The sequence below is a fragment of the Hyaena hyaena genome, unplaced genomic scaffold (genome assembly GCF_003009895.1).
Source record: "Hyaena hyaena isolate Hyena2069 unplaced genomic scaffold, ASM300989v1 scaffold_1219, whole genome shotgun sequence".
NCBI classification, from domain to species: Eukaryota; Metazoa; Chordata; class Mammalia; order Carnivora; family Hyaenidae; genus Hyaena; species Hyaena hyaena.
In genome coordinates this window covers 30,872-46,007 of record NW_024081841.1, presented here as the reverse complement: position 1 = coordinate 46,007, position 15,136 = coordinate 30,872, and the positions used below count along the sequence as shown (strand labels likewise).

General features: G+C 39.2%; 1 protein-coding gene across 1 annotated transcript in view; it reads right to left on the bottom strand.

Moving 5' to 3' along the window:
• Window positions 1-14,926, bottom strand: part of BEND2 (BEN domain containing 2) — a 56,493-nt gene extending 41,567 nt beyond the window's left edge. The window contains exons 1-5 of the mRNA XM_039222873.1: window positions 14,765-14,926; window positions 12,958-13,375; window positions 11,503-11,628; window positions 6,809-6,958; window positions 4,059-4,113 (exon numbers count right to left, since the gene is read on the bottom strand). Coding sequence (XP_039078804.1) covers window positions 4,059-4,113; window positions 6,809-6,958; window positions 11,503-11,628; window positions 12,958-13,375; window positions 14,765-14,926 — 911 coding nt within the window. The remainder of the gene's footprint in view (window positions 1-4,058; window positions 4,114-6,808; window positions 6,959-11,502; window positions 11,629-12,957; window positions 13,376-14,764) is intronic.
• Between the last annotated feature and the right edge of the window lie 210 nt (window positions 14,927-15,136).

The window sequence follows — 15,136 nt, the reverse complement described above, 5'->3', positions numbered from 1 at the left end:
TCCTCCAAAATTACAAATACTAAAACTCAACCAAGATGACAGAGATAACCTAGATAGCCCTATAACCATCAAAGACACTAAATTTGCAATTAAAAGCCTTCTGAAAGGGTGCCTGAGTGGCTCAGTTGGTTAAACGTCTGACTTTGGCTCAGGTCATGATTTAACAGTTCATGAGTTTGAGCCCCACATTGGGCTCCATGCTGGCAGCACAGAGCCTGCTTGGAATTCTCGCTCTCTCCTCTCTCTCTGTTTCTCCCTGCTCACACTTTCTCTCTCTCTCAAAATAAATAAATAAAAACTTAAAAAAAAAATCCTTCTGAAAAGGAATCTACCAGTGCAGATGATTTTACTGGAGATGTTTACCAAACATCAAAAACAATTAACACCAATATACTCTTTCATAAAATAGTATAAAATTATAAAGTGGGAGAGAATACATTAGCCCTTGAATGGGTTAGAGATGAAGTCAGGGAAGGAATGACATTATGACATGCTTATAAACAGGCAACAGGAGGTAACTGGACAGAACTGTATGAACTGCAGTGGTAAATACCTAAACCTAAACATGTCACAAAAGTGCAGAAAACTAAACACACACACACACACACACACACACACACACACACACAGGAATATAAGTAAAGCTGGGGACATCTGAATAGATGAGTAGATTGTATTTATGTTAAAATACTAGTTATGATGTTTTACTATATTTTTGTAAAATATTAGCACTGGGAGAAATTTTTGTTAAGGATACACAAGGTATCTCTGTTGTTTGGATGAGCACTGGGTGTTATATGTAAGCAATGAATTACTAAATTCTGCTCCTGAAACCATTATTACACTATATGCTGACTAGCTTGGATTTAAATAAAATTTTTAGAGGCATCTGAGTGGCTCAGTTGGTTAAGCATTCTGACTTTGGCTCAGGTCATGATCTGATGGTCTGTGAGTTTAAGCCCAACATCGGGCTCTGTGCTGACAGCTCAGAGCCTGGAGCCTGTTTTGGATTTTGTGTCTCCCTCTCTCTCTGCCACTCTGCTGCTCACACTCTGTCTCTCTCTCTCAAAAATAAATAATCATTAAAAAAATTTTCAGGTACTTGGGTGACTCAGTCGGTTAAACGTCCGACTTTGGCTCAGGTCATGATCTCAGGCTCATGAGTTTGAGCCCCACGTCGGGCTCTGTGCTGACCGCTCAGAGCCTTGAGCCTGCTTCAGATTCTGTGTCTCCCTCTCTCTCTCTGCTCCTTCCCTGCTCACGCTGTGTTTCTCTCTCTCTCAAGAGATAAATAAACATTAAAAAATATTTTTAAAAAATAAATCGGTTCACAAAACTATCAAAAAAAATAAAAAAAATTTTAAAAGATGAAATAAATAAATAAAAACAAATTCTAAAATAAAATCTAAAGTAAAAAAAGGACCTCTTCTATATTATTTCATGCACCTACATGTGATTCTGAAATATCTCCAAATGAAAACTTTCATTTTGAAAAAGCTATCACAAAGAATTCATATTAAGAATATTGATAAAACGGGGCACCTGGGTGGCTTAGTCGGTTAAGCGGCCGACTTTCGCTTAGGTCATGATCTCGCGGTTCATGGGTTCGAGCCCCGTATCAGGCTCTGTGCTGACTGCCAGCTCAGAGCCTGGAGCCTGTTTCAGAGTCTGTGTCTCCCTCTCTCTCTGACCCTCCCCTGCTCACGCTGTCTCTCTCTCTCTCTTAGAAATAAATAAAACATTAAAAAAAAAAGAATATTGATAAAACTAAATTAGAGAGTACTACTTATAATATGTATTATTTCAAACTAATCAAAACCAGGAGTGAGGAAGAAAGACTCTGCATCAGTGTCTTGGCCGCTATCATTTTCCATTAAACTTGAGTAATTCATTGTCTCAGAACTCATTTCTGTGCTAGATTCTGTTTGAATAACATTTTGATTAATAAAACATTTTCAGGTGCTGAGAGACAAGAAATCTCAAGAGTGATTTTTATATCAGGCAAAACTACCCTCCAAGAATGAGGGAGAAATAAAGACATCCTCAGACATAGGAAAAAAATTTTTTAAAAATTGTTGCTGGCTGACTTAGCCTTAAAACATGGCTAAAGGAAAATCTGATCAAAAGAATATGATGAAGGACAGAGTCTCGAAGTACAAAGAAGGAAGAAAGAACAAAACAAAGAGCAAAATTATTCATGCAGATCACTTGTATATTGCTGGTGGGAATAGAGGAGGGTGTAGCTACACTGGAAAGCAGTTCAGCAGTTGTTGTTTTTTTTTTTTTTAAACTCAATTTACTGTTACCATAGGACCCAGCAACTGTGCTCTTGGGCTTTATCTCAGAGAAATGAAAACTGATGTTCACACTGAAACCTGTACACAAGTGTTCACAGCAGCTTTATACCTAATAACCCAAAACTGGAAACAACCCAGACATCATTCAACCAGTGAGCAGATAAATCCTGGGACACCCATACTGTGGACTAGTTCTCGGCAATAAAAAAGAAAAAATTAATGATACACGCAGCAACTTAAATGAAGCTCCAGGGAATTATGCTGAATGAAAAAAAAAAAAAGGCCATCCCCAAGCATCACATATTATATGAATCTATTTATATAAAACTCTTGAAAATGACAAAATGACAAAGGAGAAGAGAGGGTAGGGGTAAGAGAGTAGGAGGAGAAAAGCAGGTACAAGTTTAAAAGGCAATAGATGGGGCTCCTGGGTGGCTCAGTCGGTTGGGGGTCCGACTTTGGCTCAGGTCATGATCTCATGGTCTGTGAGTTCGAGCCCCACCTCAGGCTCTGTGCTGACAACTCGGAGCCTGGAGCCTGCTTTGGATTCTATGTCTCCATCTCTCTCTGCCCCTCGCCTGCTCACTCTCTGTCTCTCTCAAAAATAAATAAACATTAAAAACAATTTTTTTAATAAAAAAATAAAATAAAAGGCAATAGATGATGGAAAACTACTCACGTCATGAAATTACATAATATAAAACTGAATACACATACACACACAAACATAAATCTACTCACAAATACAAATAAAATTGAGAATATCTCAATAAAATCTGTGGATTATATCAGTGTCTATATACTGGCTGTGATATTATAGTTTTGTCAGATGGTGTCATTGGGGGAAACTGGGTAAAATGTACACAAGATCTCTCTGACAACTGCATGGGCAGCTAAAATTTTCACAATATAAAACTTCTAATTCTTTAATTAATTAATTTTAAGTAATTTTTAATTAGGAGAAGCTACCAGTAGGTGACATATAGTGCATTAAGGAATCTAGATTAAACAGTGCTACCTGTAATATGTATCATTTAAACTCACCAAAACTGGAAGGGGTGAAGAAATGTGCTAAAGTATCTTGACCACTGTCATTTTCCTGTAAAGGTAGGCAACTTGTCGTCTTAGTGCTATCTTCCAGTGTGGTTTCTTCTTTGATCGTCATTTCTATAAGAACAACATTTTATAAGGACATCATTTCTATAAGGACTACCAACCTCATGTTCCATAGTCAATGAAACTATCCTTCTGTAATACAGCAAAAATAAAGATATTTACATACAGAGGAAAACCAGAGGCATTTGTCACTGACTTCCGTTCAAAAATGGCTAAAGGAAACTCTTCTTACAGAAAGAGCATAAAAGAAAGAACTGTGGAGCATGAAGGAGGAGAGAGAACAATGGAAAGAGCAGAAATCTGGATGCAGAGTGACTGGATCACTCGTACACTGCTGGCAGGAATGGAAAATCGTATAGCTACACTGGAAAGCAGTTTGTCAGTTTCTTATACAACTAAGGATGCAATTACCAAAGGACCCAGAAGGTGCACTCTTGGGCATTCACCCCAGAGAAATAAAAACTTATGTGAGAGAGTGAAATGAATGAAATGAAGCAAAGCTAAAAATGATAAACAAGTATTCATAGCAGCTTTACCCCTAACAGCTAAAAACAGGAAACCCAGAGGTTTTTAACAGCTAAGTAAATCACGGGGTATCCATACACTGGAATAGTACGCAGCAACAAAAAAGAAGGAACGACTGACACTCGCAGCAACAGGAGCAGCTCTCCAGGGAATTGTAATTCCTGATCGGCAACTCCTGATTGCCAGCAATGAGAGAAAGGGCAGGGCATGGAATTGGGGAGAAAAGTCCTCTGGAGGGAGGTGTGTGTGGTTAAAAAAGAGCAACATGAGGGAAAACAGCGGTGACGGAACTGTTTCAGGGCTTCCCTGTGGCAGAAGATACATGAACCTAAGCACATGATAATGTTATATAGAACTAAATACACAGGTGCAAAACTGACACCAGTGACATCTCAATTGCATCTGCTGGTATCTCTGCAAGTATCAATACCTTGGTTGTGATAATTTGCTACTGTTTTGCAAGATGTTACCACTGGGTAAAACTGGAGAATGGGAACGCAGGACCTCTCTGTATTATTTTTTATAACTGCATGTGCAGCTAAATTTTTCTGAAAATAAAAACTTCATTAGAAGAAGCTACCACCAGGGTGCCTAGGTAATCCAGTCATTTGAGCGTCCGACTTTGGCTCAGGTTGTGATCTCAGTTCATTCGTGAGTTCAAGCCCCACATTGGGTTCTCTGCTGTCAGTGCAGAGCCTGCTTTGGATCCTCTACCCCCCATCACACCTTAGCCCTGTGAGCACATGTACATGTTTCTCTCTCTCTCTCAAAAATAAAATATAAACAAAAAAATTTTTAATATTAAAAAAAAGAAAAAGCTGCCACTATCTCACACTAAGGATGTTGATGAACCTAGGTTAAATATATTACTGTATCGAATGTATCATGTCAAATTCACTAAAACCTGGAGGAATGTAGCAACATAATGGGGAAAAGTCTTAGCCCCTTTGTTCTCCAATAAAAGAGGATAACTTATTGTCTCAGGGCTCTCTTCTAGGCTGGCTTGAGCCTTTATCAATATTTCTATAAATAAAATATTTTCAGGTACTGAAAGATAAGAAATCTCAACCATGAAGTCTATATCAGGCCAAATTGTCCTTTGATAATGAAACAGATTCATGAGAACAGTAATGAATGAACCTGGAGGGCGTTATGCTAAGTGAAATAAGACAGACCATTAAAAAAGACAAATACTGCATGTTATCACTTATATGTGGACTCTAAAAAGAAAAAAAGTCAAACTCATAAAAACAGAGAGTAGCATAAATGAATGGTAGTTGCCAGGGGCCAGGGGTGGGGGGTGGTGAGTGAAATGGGGAGAGGCTGGAAAAAGGTATTAACTTTCAGTTATAAGATAAATAAAGTCTGAGGATCTAATGTACAGCTGATAATACTGGACCATATAACTAAAATTTGCTTAGAGTGTAGAACTTAAGCATTCTCACTACACACACACACACACACAAAAGGTAAATATGTGAGATGATAGACATGCTAATTAACTCAATGGTGGGAATCATTTCACTATGTATATGTATATCAAATCACACTGTACACTTTATAAATATACTACAACTTTGTCAATTATACCTCAATAACACTGAAGACAAGAAACGAACCAACTGGTTTAAAAAAAAAGAATGAAGGGCAAATCATGACATTCTCACACAAAGCCAAAAGTATTTGCCACTAGCTGACTTACGTTTGAGAATGGCTAAGTGAAAATCTTCTATCCGAAAGAATGATCAAAAAAATTCTGGAGCATTAAAAAGGAAGAAATAAGGGTGCTAGGGTGGCTCAGCCAGTTAAGCATCCAAATCTTGATTTCGGCTCAGGTCATGATCTCATGGTTCATGAGTTCGAGCCCCGCATTGGGCTCTGCGCTGACAGCACAGAGCCTGCTTGGGATTCTCTCTCTCTCTCTCTCTCTCTCTCTCTTTCTCTCTCTCTCTCTCTCTCTCCCTGCTCATGTGCATGAGCTTTCTCTCTCTCTCAAAATAAATAAATAAACATTTAAATAAATAAATAAACAAAAAGGAAGAAGGAACAACGAAGGCAGCAGACATGTGGATGCAGAGAAACCGGATCACTCACACACTGCTCGTGCGGAAGTAAAACGATACCGCCTCTCTGAAAAACTGCAGTGGTTTCTTATAAAACTAAACATGCAATGATCATACAACCAAGCATTTGCAGTCTGGGGCATCTATCTAAGAGAAATCAAAACTTATGTTTACACAAAAACCTGTACATAAACAGTCACAGCAATCTTACTTGTAATCCTGAAAACTGGAAAAAAGTCCAGATGTTCAACGGTGAACCAATACACAAACCTTGGTACATCCATGCCATGGAATGGTACAGAGCAATAAAAAAGAAGGAAATGCTGATACATGCAATGAGTCAGATGACTCTCCCAGTCAGTTATGTTGAGATGGGTGTGGTTACAAAGAGGCAAAATGAAGCATCCTTATGGTGATGAAAATGTTCTGTATCTTGACCATGGTGGTGGACATTCAACCTACTCATGTGATAAAATCAAATAGAACTAAACACATACACAAAAGTCAATTTAATTAAACTGGGGAAGTCTCCATAGATCTGTGGATGATATCAATGTCAGTCTCCTGGTTGTGACATTCTACCATGGTCTTGCAATGCTATTGTTGGCCGAAATGGGTAAAGCAAAAACGAGATCTCTCATAAATGAAATAATAAATATTATTTCTTACAACTACATGGGTATCTCAAATTACCACAATATTAAAAGTGTAATTTCTTTTTTAAAAAAAGCTATCACTAGCTCACATGAAGGATGTTGATCGTTCTAAATTAAACAGTGCTACTTGAAATAAGTATTTCAAAGTAACCGAAATCCGGTGGGATGGACTGAGATAAAGAGGCAGGATCTGGGCCACTCTCATTTCCCAATGAAGTTGGGTAATACGCTGTCTCAGAACTGTTTTCCAGGCTGGTTTTTGCTTTTTCCGGCATTTCAACAAGTAAAACTTTCTCAAGTGCTGAAAGACAAGAACTCTCATCTGTGAATTCTATACTGAGTGAGATTATCTTTCAGGAAAGAAGGGGGAGATAAAGACATTCTCACACAAAAGAACATTTTTTTAAAAACTGTTCCTAGCAGATTTACTTGGAAAAGATAGCTAAAGGAAAATCTTCAAACAGAAAGGATATTATGGAGAAAGACTAATGGGGCATCGGTAAGAATGAAATAATAGAAAGATCAGAAATCTAGATGGGAAGAAACTGGATCACCTATACATTGCTATTGGGAATGTAAAATAGTACAGACTCTCTGGAAAACTGTTTGGCAGTTTTTATAAAACCAAACATGCTATTACCATAAGACCAAGCAGTTGCACTTACAGCATTCACGACAGAGAAATGAAAACTTGTATTTACACAAAAATCAGTACACGAATGTTCACAGCACCTTTACTTCTAGTATCCACAGACTTGGAAAGGAAAAAAATATTATGTCCTTCAATGTGTGAATGGTTTTAAAAAAAAAACTGTTGTGTATATACACCATAGGAAACTCTTCAGCAATAGATGAGAAATAGGGGCGCCTGGGTGGCTTAGTCGGTTAAGCGTCCGGCTTTTGCTTAGGTCATGATCTCACGGTTCCTGGGTTCGAGCCCCGCGTCGAGCTCTGTGCTGACTGCCAGCTCAGAGCCTGGAGCCTATTTCAGAGTCTGTGTCGCCCTCTCTCTCTGACCCTCCCCTGCTCACGCTGTCTCTCTCTCTCTCCTAGATATAAAAAAATAGATATATATTTAAAAAAATAGATGAGAAATAAAAACTTGTATTTACCCAAAAATGTGTACATGGATATTTATAACTGCTTTACTCCTAGTGGCCCAACACTGAAAAAAAAACAGATGCCCTTCAACAGGTGAACAGTTAAAATGTAGTATATCCATAGCACAGAATACTATTTTCAGCAACAATAGTAATCAACTATTGATACATGCAACAAACTGGATGAGTCTCCAAGCAATTAATCTGAGTAGGGGGCTTGGTGGGGAGCTAATCCCAAAAGGCTACCTCATATGTGACTCCACTTATAGAACAATCTGAAGAGACAAAATTATAGAAACAGAGGAAAGATCAGAGAAAGCCAGACATTGGGGATTGGTCTTGGGAGCAGGGAAGGTAGATGTGGTTGTAAAAGATGCAGTAAAAAGTGATCTCTAAGTGATGGAAATGATCCCTACATTGACTGTGGTGGTAGACATGCAAACTTACACATACAATAATATTACATAACACATACACACATATACACACACAGATGCAAGTAAAACTGGAGGCATCTCAGTAACACCTGTGAATTATATCATTGTCAATGTCTGGGTTGTAACACTGTACCATGGTTCTGCAAGGTGTTATCATTAGGGAAAATACATTAAGCATAAACGAATCACTCTGTATTATTTCTTACCACTGCACTGAATCTTAAGTCACATCAAAATTAAAATTTTCAGAAAGAACTGTAACTGGCTTGTATTAAGGATGTTGATGGATCTGGATTAAACAGTCATACACGCGATATGTATCATTTCAAACTCACCAAAATTGGGCTGGACTGGGAGAGATGAAGAGTCAGTATCGGAGTCCCTGGCACTTCCCAAAAAAACTGGGTAATAGGTGGTCTTGGAGCTGCCTTTGGAGCTGGTATCTGCATTTCCTGGCACTTCTAGAAGTATGAGCTTTCCAATTGCTGAAAGATAAGAACTCTCAACCATGAATTCTCCATGAGGTGAAACTATCCTTAAGGAAAAATGTGAAAGAAAGACATTTTGAAACACAGGAAAACTAAAAGAATCTGTCCCCAGCAGACTTACCTGTACAGAACGGCTAAAGTACAATCTTCAAACAGAAAGGAAATGATGAAAGAAGGAAATCTGGAGCATCACGAAGGAAGAAAGAACAATGAGAAGAACAGAAATGTGGATGCGGAGAAAGCGGATCACTCACACTTCGCTGGTGAGAATGCGAACTGGTACAGTCTCTCTGGAAAACTGACAGTTTCTTGTAAAACAACACATGCAATACCATAACACTCAACAACTGCACTCTTGGCATTCGTGACAGAAACAAAGCTTATATTTATACAAAAACCAGGACACGGATGTTCGTAGCAGCTTTACTCCTAATATCAAAAACTGGAAAAAAAGAAAAACCCAACAACTACTACTGCCCTTCAACAGGTGAACGGCTACAAACAACTATTGCACACTGCAACCATGGAAGACTATTCAGCACTAAAAAGGGAGAAAGTACTGATACATGCAACAACCTGAATGAATCCTCAGGGAATTGTGCCAACTGAAAAAAACAAATAATCTTCCGAGGTTACATCCCATAAGATTCTCTTTATTCAACACTCATGGAGGGACAAAATTATAGAGAGCAGTACTTGCTAGGGGTTAAAGAAATGGGCAATGGGGAAGGAAAGGGCAGCCTGAGGGAGGCAGATGTGGTTATAAAAGGGCTCGACGAGGCATCCTGATGGCGATGGATATGTTCTGTATCCTGACTGTGCTGGTGGACGTCAATTTGTATTAATTAGGTAGGAATAAATACAAATGCACACAAATCACCACAAGTACAACTGGACGCATTTCAGTAATATCTGTGTATTGTATTGATGTCAATACCCTGGTTGTGATATCATACTGTCATTCTGTAAGATGCTAACATTGGAAGAAATGGGTAAAGGATAAAATGAACGTCTTTATATTATTTCTTGCAAATATATGTGAATCTAAAATTGTTTCAAAATAAAAAGCTTAATTTAAAATATGAGCTACCTCTAGCTTCCATTAAGGATGTTGATGCATCTAGAGTAAACAGTGCTACTTGTAATATGTATTATTTGAAACTCACCAAAATTGGATGGGATAAAGACAGGTGAAGGACGCTGGACACTGTCATTTGCTGATGAAGTTGGGTAATTCATTGTCTTGGAGTCATTTTCCAGACTGGTTTCTGCTGTTACTGGAATTTATACAGAAAGGACATTTTTCAAATGCTTCAGAAAAGAACTCTCAACTGTTAATTCCATATGTAGCAAGACCATCCTTCATTAATGTACAGGAAATAAAGACATTCTCACATGAAGAAAAACTAAAAAGAACTTGTCCCTCACACACTTACCCTTAAAGAAAGGCCAAAAATATTCAAAATATTCCCAAAATATTCAAACAAGAAAGATATGAAGAAGGAATGGCTCCCTGAGCATCAAGAAGAAAGAAAAATGGAAAGAGAAAAAAACAGGCATACAGAGAAATTGTACCACTTATATATTACAGGTGTAAAGTCAAATGGCACAGCTCCTCTGAAAAAAAATTTTAACAGTCTCTTATAAAACTAAACATGAAACTATCATAGGACCCAGAACTGCCCTCTTGGGCATCCACCTCAAATGAATATAAACTTAAGTTTACACAAAAACCAGTATATGACTATTTGCAGAGTTTAACCTGTAATAGCCCAAAATTGGAAATATCCTGGATATCTTTCCATGAGTGAAGAGATAAACAGCCATACATACACCCATACCATGGGAGAGTAGTCAATAATAAAAAAGAAGAAACTATTGATACATGCAACAATTGGTATGAATCTCCAGGAAATTATGTTTAGGGGAAAAAAAAAAAGCTATGCCGAAAAGGTTATATGGTATTTGATTCCATTTAAATGACAATATTCAAGGGGCACCTCGGTGGCTCAGTCAGTTAAGCATCTGACTTTGGCTCAGGTCATGATCTCATGTCTCTCCTTCTGCCCCCTACCTGCTCGCTCGCTCTCTCTCTCTCTCTCTCTCAAAAATAAATAAACATTAAAAATGTTTTAATAAAATAAATAACAATATTTGAATGACAGAACTATAGAAAGCAAGATGAAGTCACTCCTTGCTAGTGTAGGAGGAAAAGGTGACCAGAGGGAGGTGGCTGTGGTTGTAAAGGGCAGTATGTGGCAACAGTGGGAGCTTTCTGGATCACAACTGTGATGATAAATAACACTCATGGGAATAACATTGCACAGAACTGAACACACACACACACGTGGATTTAATCAATGTCTATATCCTACTTGTGCTATTTTACTATAGTTTTATGAGAGGTAAATGGGTAAAACATAAATAGGATCTCTACATAATTTCTTTTTTAAAAATTTTTTTAATGTTTATTTTTGAGAGAGAGAGAGAGAGAGACAGAGTCTGAGCGGGGGAGGTGCAGAGAGAGAGGGAGACACAGAATCTAAAGCAGGCTCCAGGCTCTGCACTATCAGCACAGAGCCAGACACTGGGCTCAAACTCATGAACTGTGAGATCATGGCCTGAGCTGAAGTCCAACACTCAACCAACTGAGCCACCCAGGTGCCTCTCTACATAATTTCCTACAACCACACATGAATCTCCAATGATCTCAAAACAAAAAGCTTCATTAAAAAGAAGAGCTGGCACTGACTTGCATTAAGGATGCTGGTGAATCTAAATGGCATGACTTATCTATCATATGTGTCATTTCAAAATCACCAAAATTGGGAAGGATGAAAACAGATGAAGAGGCAGTATCTTGGCCGTTCTCATGTCCCAGTGAAGCTGGGTAATACACTGACTTAGCACTGTTTCCAAGGCTGGCTTCTGCTTCTGCTGGCATTTCTATAATAAAAAGTTTTCAATGGCTGTTATACAAGAACCTACATTCACGAGTTCTATACTGGGTAAAACTATCCGTCAGGAAAGAAGGGAAAATAAAGACATCTCGCACAAAGGAAAACCAAAAGATTTTGTCTCCAGAAGACTTACTTGTACAGAAAGGTTAAAGGAAAATCTTCTATCAGAAAGTATATGAGGAAAGAAAAAATCATGAAGCATCAGAAGAAAGAACAATGGAAAGGGCAGAAATATGGGTGGGAAGAAACTGGATCACTCATATGTAGCTGGCAGCAACATAAAATAGTACAGCTACACTGGAAAACAGGTCATTTCTTATAACACTGAACAGGCAAATAAATATAACCAAAAACCGCACTCCTGGGTACCCAAGTTCAAGAAATGAAAACCTCTATTTATCCAAAAACTTGTACATGATATTCACAGCAGCCTTACCCGTAATAGCCAAACACTGGGGGTGTGGGGTAACAAAAATTTTCTTCGACAGATGAGCCATTAAACTACAGCATACCTATACCATGGAAGAGTATTCAGCATGTAGTGATTATGCAACAACTTGCTTTAATTTCCAGGGACTTACCTGGGGTGAAAAAAACCAGTATTCAGGTTACACACCACATGCATCCAACTATATAACAATTTTGAAGTGACAAACTTTCAGAGATAGAGAATAGATCAGTGGTTGCCAAGAGCTGGGAAAAGGGGAACAGGGAGGGCAGGGCCACCAGAAGGTGACGGAAATGTTCTGTACCTTGACCACTGTGGTGGACCTGCACACCTCACGTGATAAAACTGCTGGGAACTAAATGCACAGACACACAGTGAAACCAAACTGGAGACAGCTGAATAAATCTATGGGTTACATCAGCATCAATACCCTGCCTGTGATATTTTACTGTAGTTTCACAAGATGTTACCTTTGAGGGAAATTGGGTAAGGGGTACCACTTGATTCTTTCTTACAACTACATGTGAATCTACAATTATCTCCTAAGACTTTTAATGTTAAAAATAGCTATAGCCAGCTATACTTCAATTTAAAAGTATAATTTAAAGCTAATTTAAAAAATAGCTATTGCTAGTTCGCATTAAGAATGTTTTTTAGGGGCAGCTGGGTAGCTCAGTCGGTTAAGTGTCTGCCTCTTGATCTCAGCTCAGGTCTTGATTGTAAGGTTGTGAGTTCAAGCCCCATGCTGGGTTCCATGCTGGGCATGGGCCTGCTTAAAATAATAATAATAATAATAATAATAATAAGGAATGCTTTTTAATCTAATTGAAAGGATGCTGTTTCTAATATGTGCCACTTCGAACTCACCAGAATTGGGAGGGATGCCGACAGCCAACGAGGCAGCATGTGGGCCCAGGCTGCCATTTCCAGGTAAAGTTGAACAGTGTGCCTCCTCAGGAAATTGAGCCAGACTGGGCTTTCCTTGTGACAGTTGGTTTGGATGTACTATTATAGGACACGGTGCAGATGGGTTCTCAGAGCTGGCACTTTCCATACGTTGGCTGACAATGTAGGAAAGGGCAGCAAGAGCAAGAGCTGGGTCACCCAGTATATGATCGGACTGTAATGAAAACGTGGAGACAATCTTGGGAGTTGGAGACAATCTCTGCGTGGGGTCTGGCTGCTGTGGCTCCGGGGACGCTGCTGCTGGAAGAGAAGCTCCCACAGGGTTGGCCGGGAGCTGGGTCTCCTGTTGGTCCTCTGGTACCGAGGGGCCCGTGGCTCCCTGGCCAGGGGAAGAGAACACAATGGGTTATGCTCTTTCCTTTTCTTCCTAGACTTGACTTTCTCCACGAGGTATTGAATTAAAACTGTTTTGTGTAAATCCAAAGAACCTCTAAAATCACACAAACCCATGATAGATAAATTGTGACAATAACAAGTAAAAAGCTGATAAACGCATGAACACCCTCTTTCCTGGCAACATTATTTTCTGTGGTTAAGGATAAATGCTGAGTTTTTATTATATGATTTCTATTCCTCTTCAACCCTACATTCTGAGTGGATTTATACATTACAGTTACAAACATAAAAATACTCAGTATCAAAATTTCTCAAACCTAAACTACAGCATTCCTCCAAGAGAGGTTTAATCTCCCATCTGCTTTTAGAGTAAGTATAAGTCAGCCTTGCTAGTCTAAGTCATTAGTTCTCTCTTACTTCTAATCAATTGGTATCCTTAGGAACTAGAGGTTTATCAGAGTACCCAAAATGTTTTTATGACACTTACACAGTTTGGCAACAGTGGTTTCTCCCAAGAAAGTTGCAATTTTGAGACGATTCTGCAAAGATGGTTTACCTGCTTATTTGTGTTTTCAATAAGTTCTTGCAAACCCTATTATAATACAAAAAGTATTTTAGCAGATCCTATTTCAAAAGAAAAGTAACACACAAGAAAATACCAGTAAGCCAAATTTTTATTGCTAGAAACAAAGAAAGCTCTCCAGCCATCACAAATGTCTTGTTTCCACTTGATGCCCAGTTTTGGTGACACAGAGATAAGGAGTACGCAACTATTCACACCGTATAGGCATTTTAAGAAGCTTTACTACCGGAAAGTAAATGTACTACCATTCTTATAAGGCACATTTAGGATGGAGTCATTTTATGTCAAGGAGAATGCTATTTCAGGAAAGAAATCTTCAAATCTGCTAAAAGGCCAAAGAGCCTCTTTGCATATAATGACGGCGCTGAACTCCTAGGCGGTGAGCATTCCACTCTGGAAAGAACAGTGAGCCAAATATAACAGATGTGACTTCTGGCTTCAAAGCATTTTTAAGTCAGGCAATCAACAATTAACCTTACAAAACCTTTGAGTGCATGTCCCCTGTAGCCAACCACGTACAGGACTGATAAAGCCTGACAATTCTTCAAATACACGCAAACGTCATTCAGGGAAACCATCTACTTAAGCCAGAGGCTGAAACCATTTCCCTACTCATTCATCCATCCATTCACACAAACGGTTATTGAGGGCCTACTACCTGTCAGAACGGCTTTGCTAGGTGCTGGAAACGTGGACAGAAAAGAGAAAACAAAACAAACAAGAAAACCACCAGATCCTGCCCTAAGAAACTCCCATTCTAGCTGGAGAGAGAGGATTTCAAAAACGTGCCGGGCAGCCCCGAGCAGTGGTTCTCAAAGTGTGGTCTCGGACCAGTAGCAGGGACGCGGCCTGCTGCCTCGTTGGAAATGCACCATCTCCCACCCCAGACGGGGAACTCAGAGTGGGGGCGGTGGTCTGTTTCCACAAGCCCTCCAGGGGGTTCTGCTGCATGATCCAGGGAGACCCCACTGGTCTATAGCACTGAGGTAAATAGCTCAGGCTCTAGGGGAACGCGCTTGGGTTCTGAGGCTTAGCAGCTGTGTGACCTCGCCCAAGTTGCTTAACTTCTCTGTGCTTCAGGTTCCTCAGTAGAGAATGGAGACGAGAAGGTCTCTCAGAGTTCCCTCGCGGACACAGAGGCGCTGTAGTATGACGTTAATA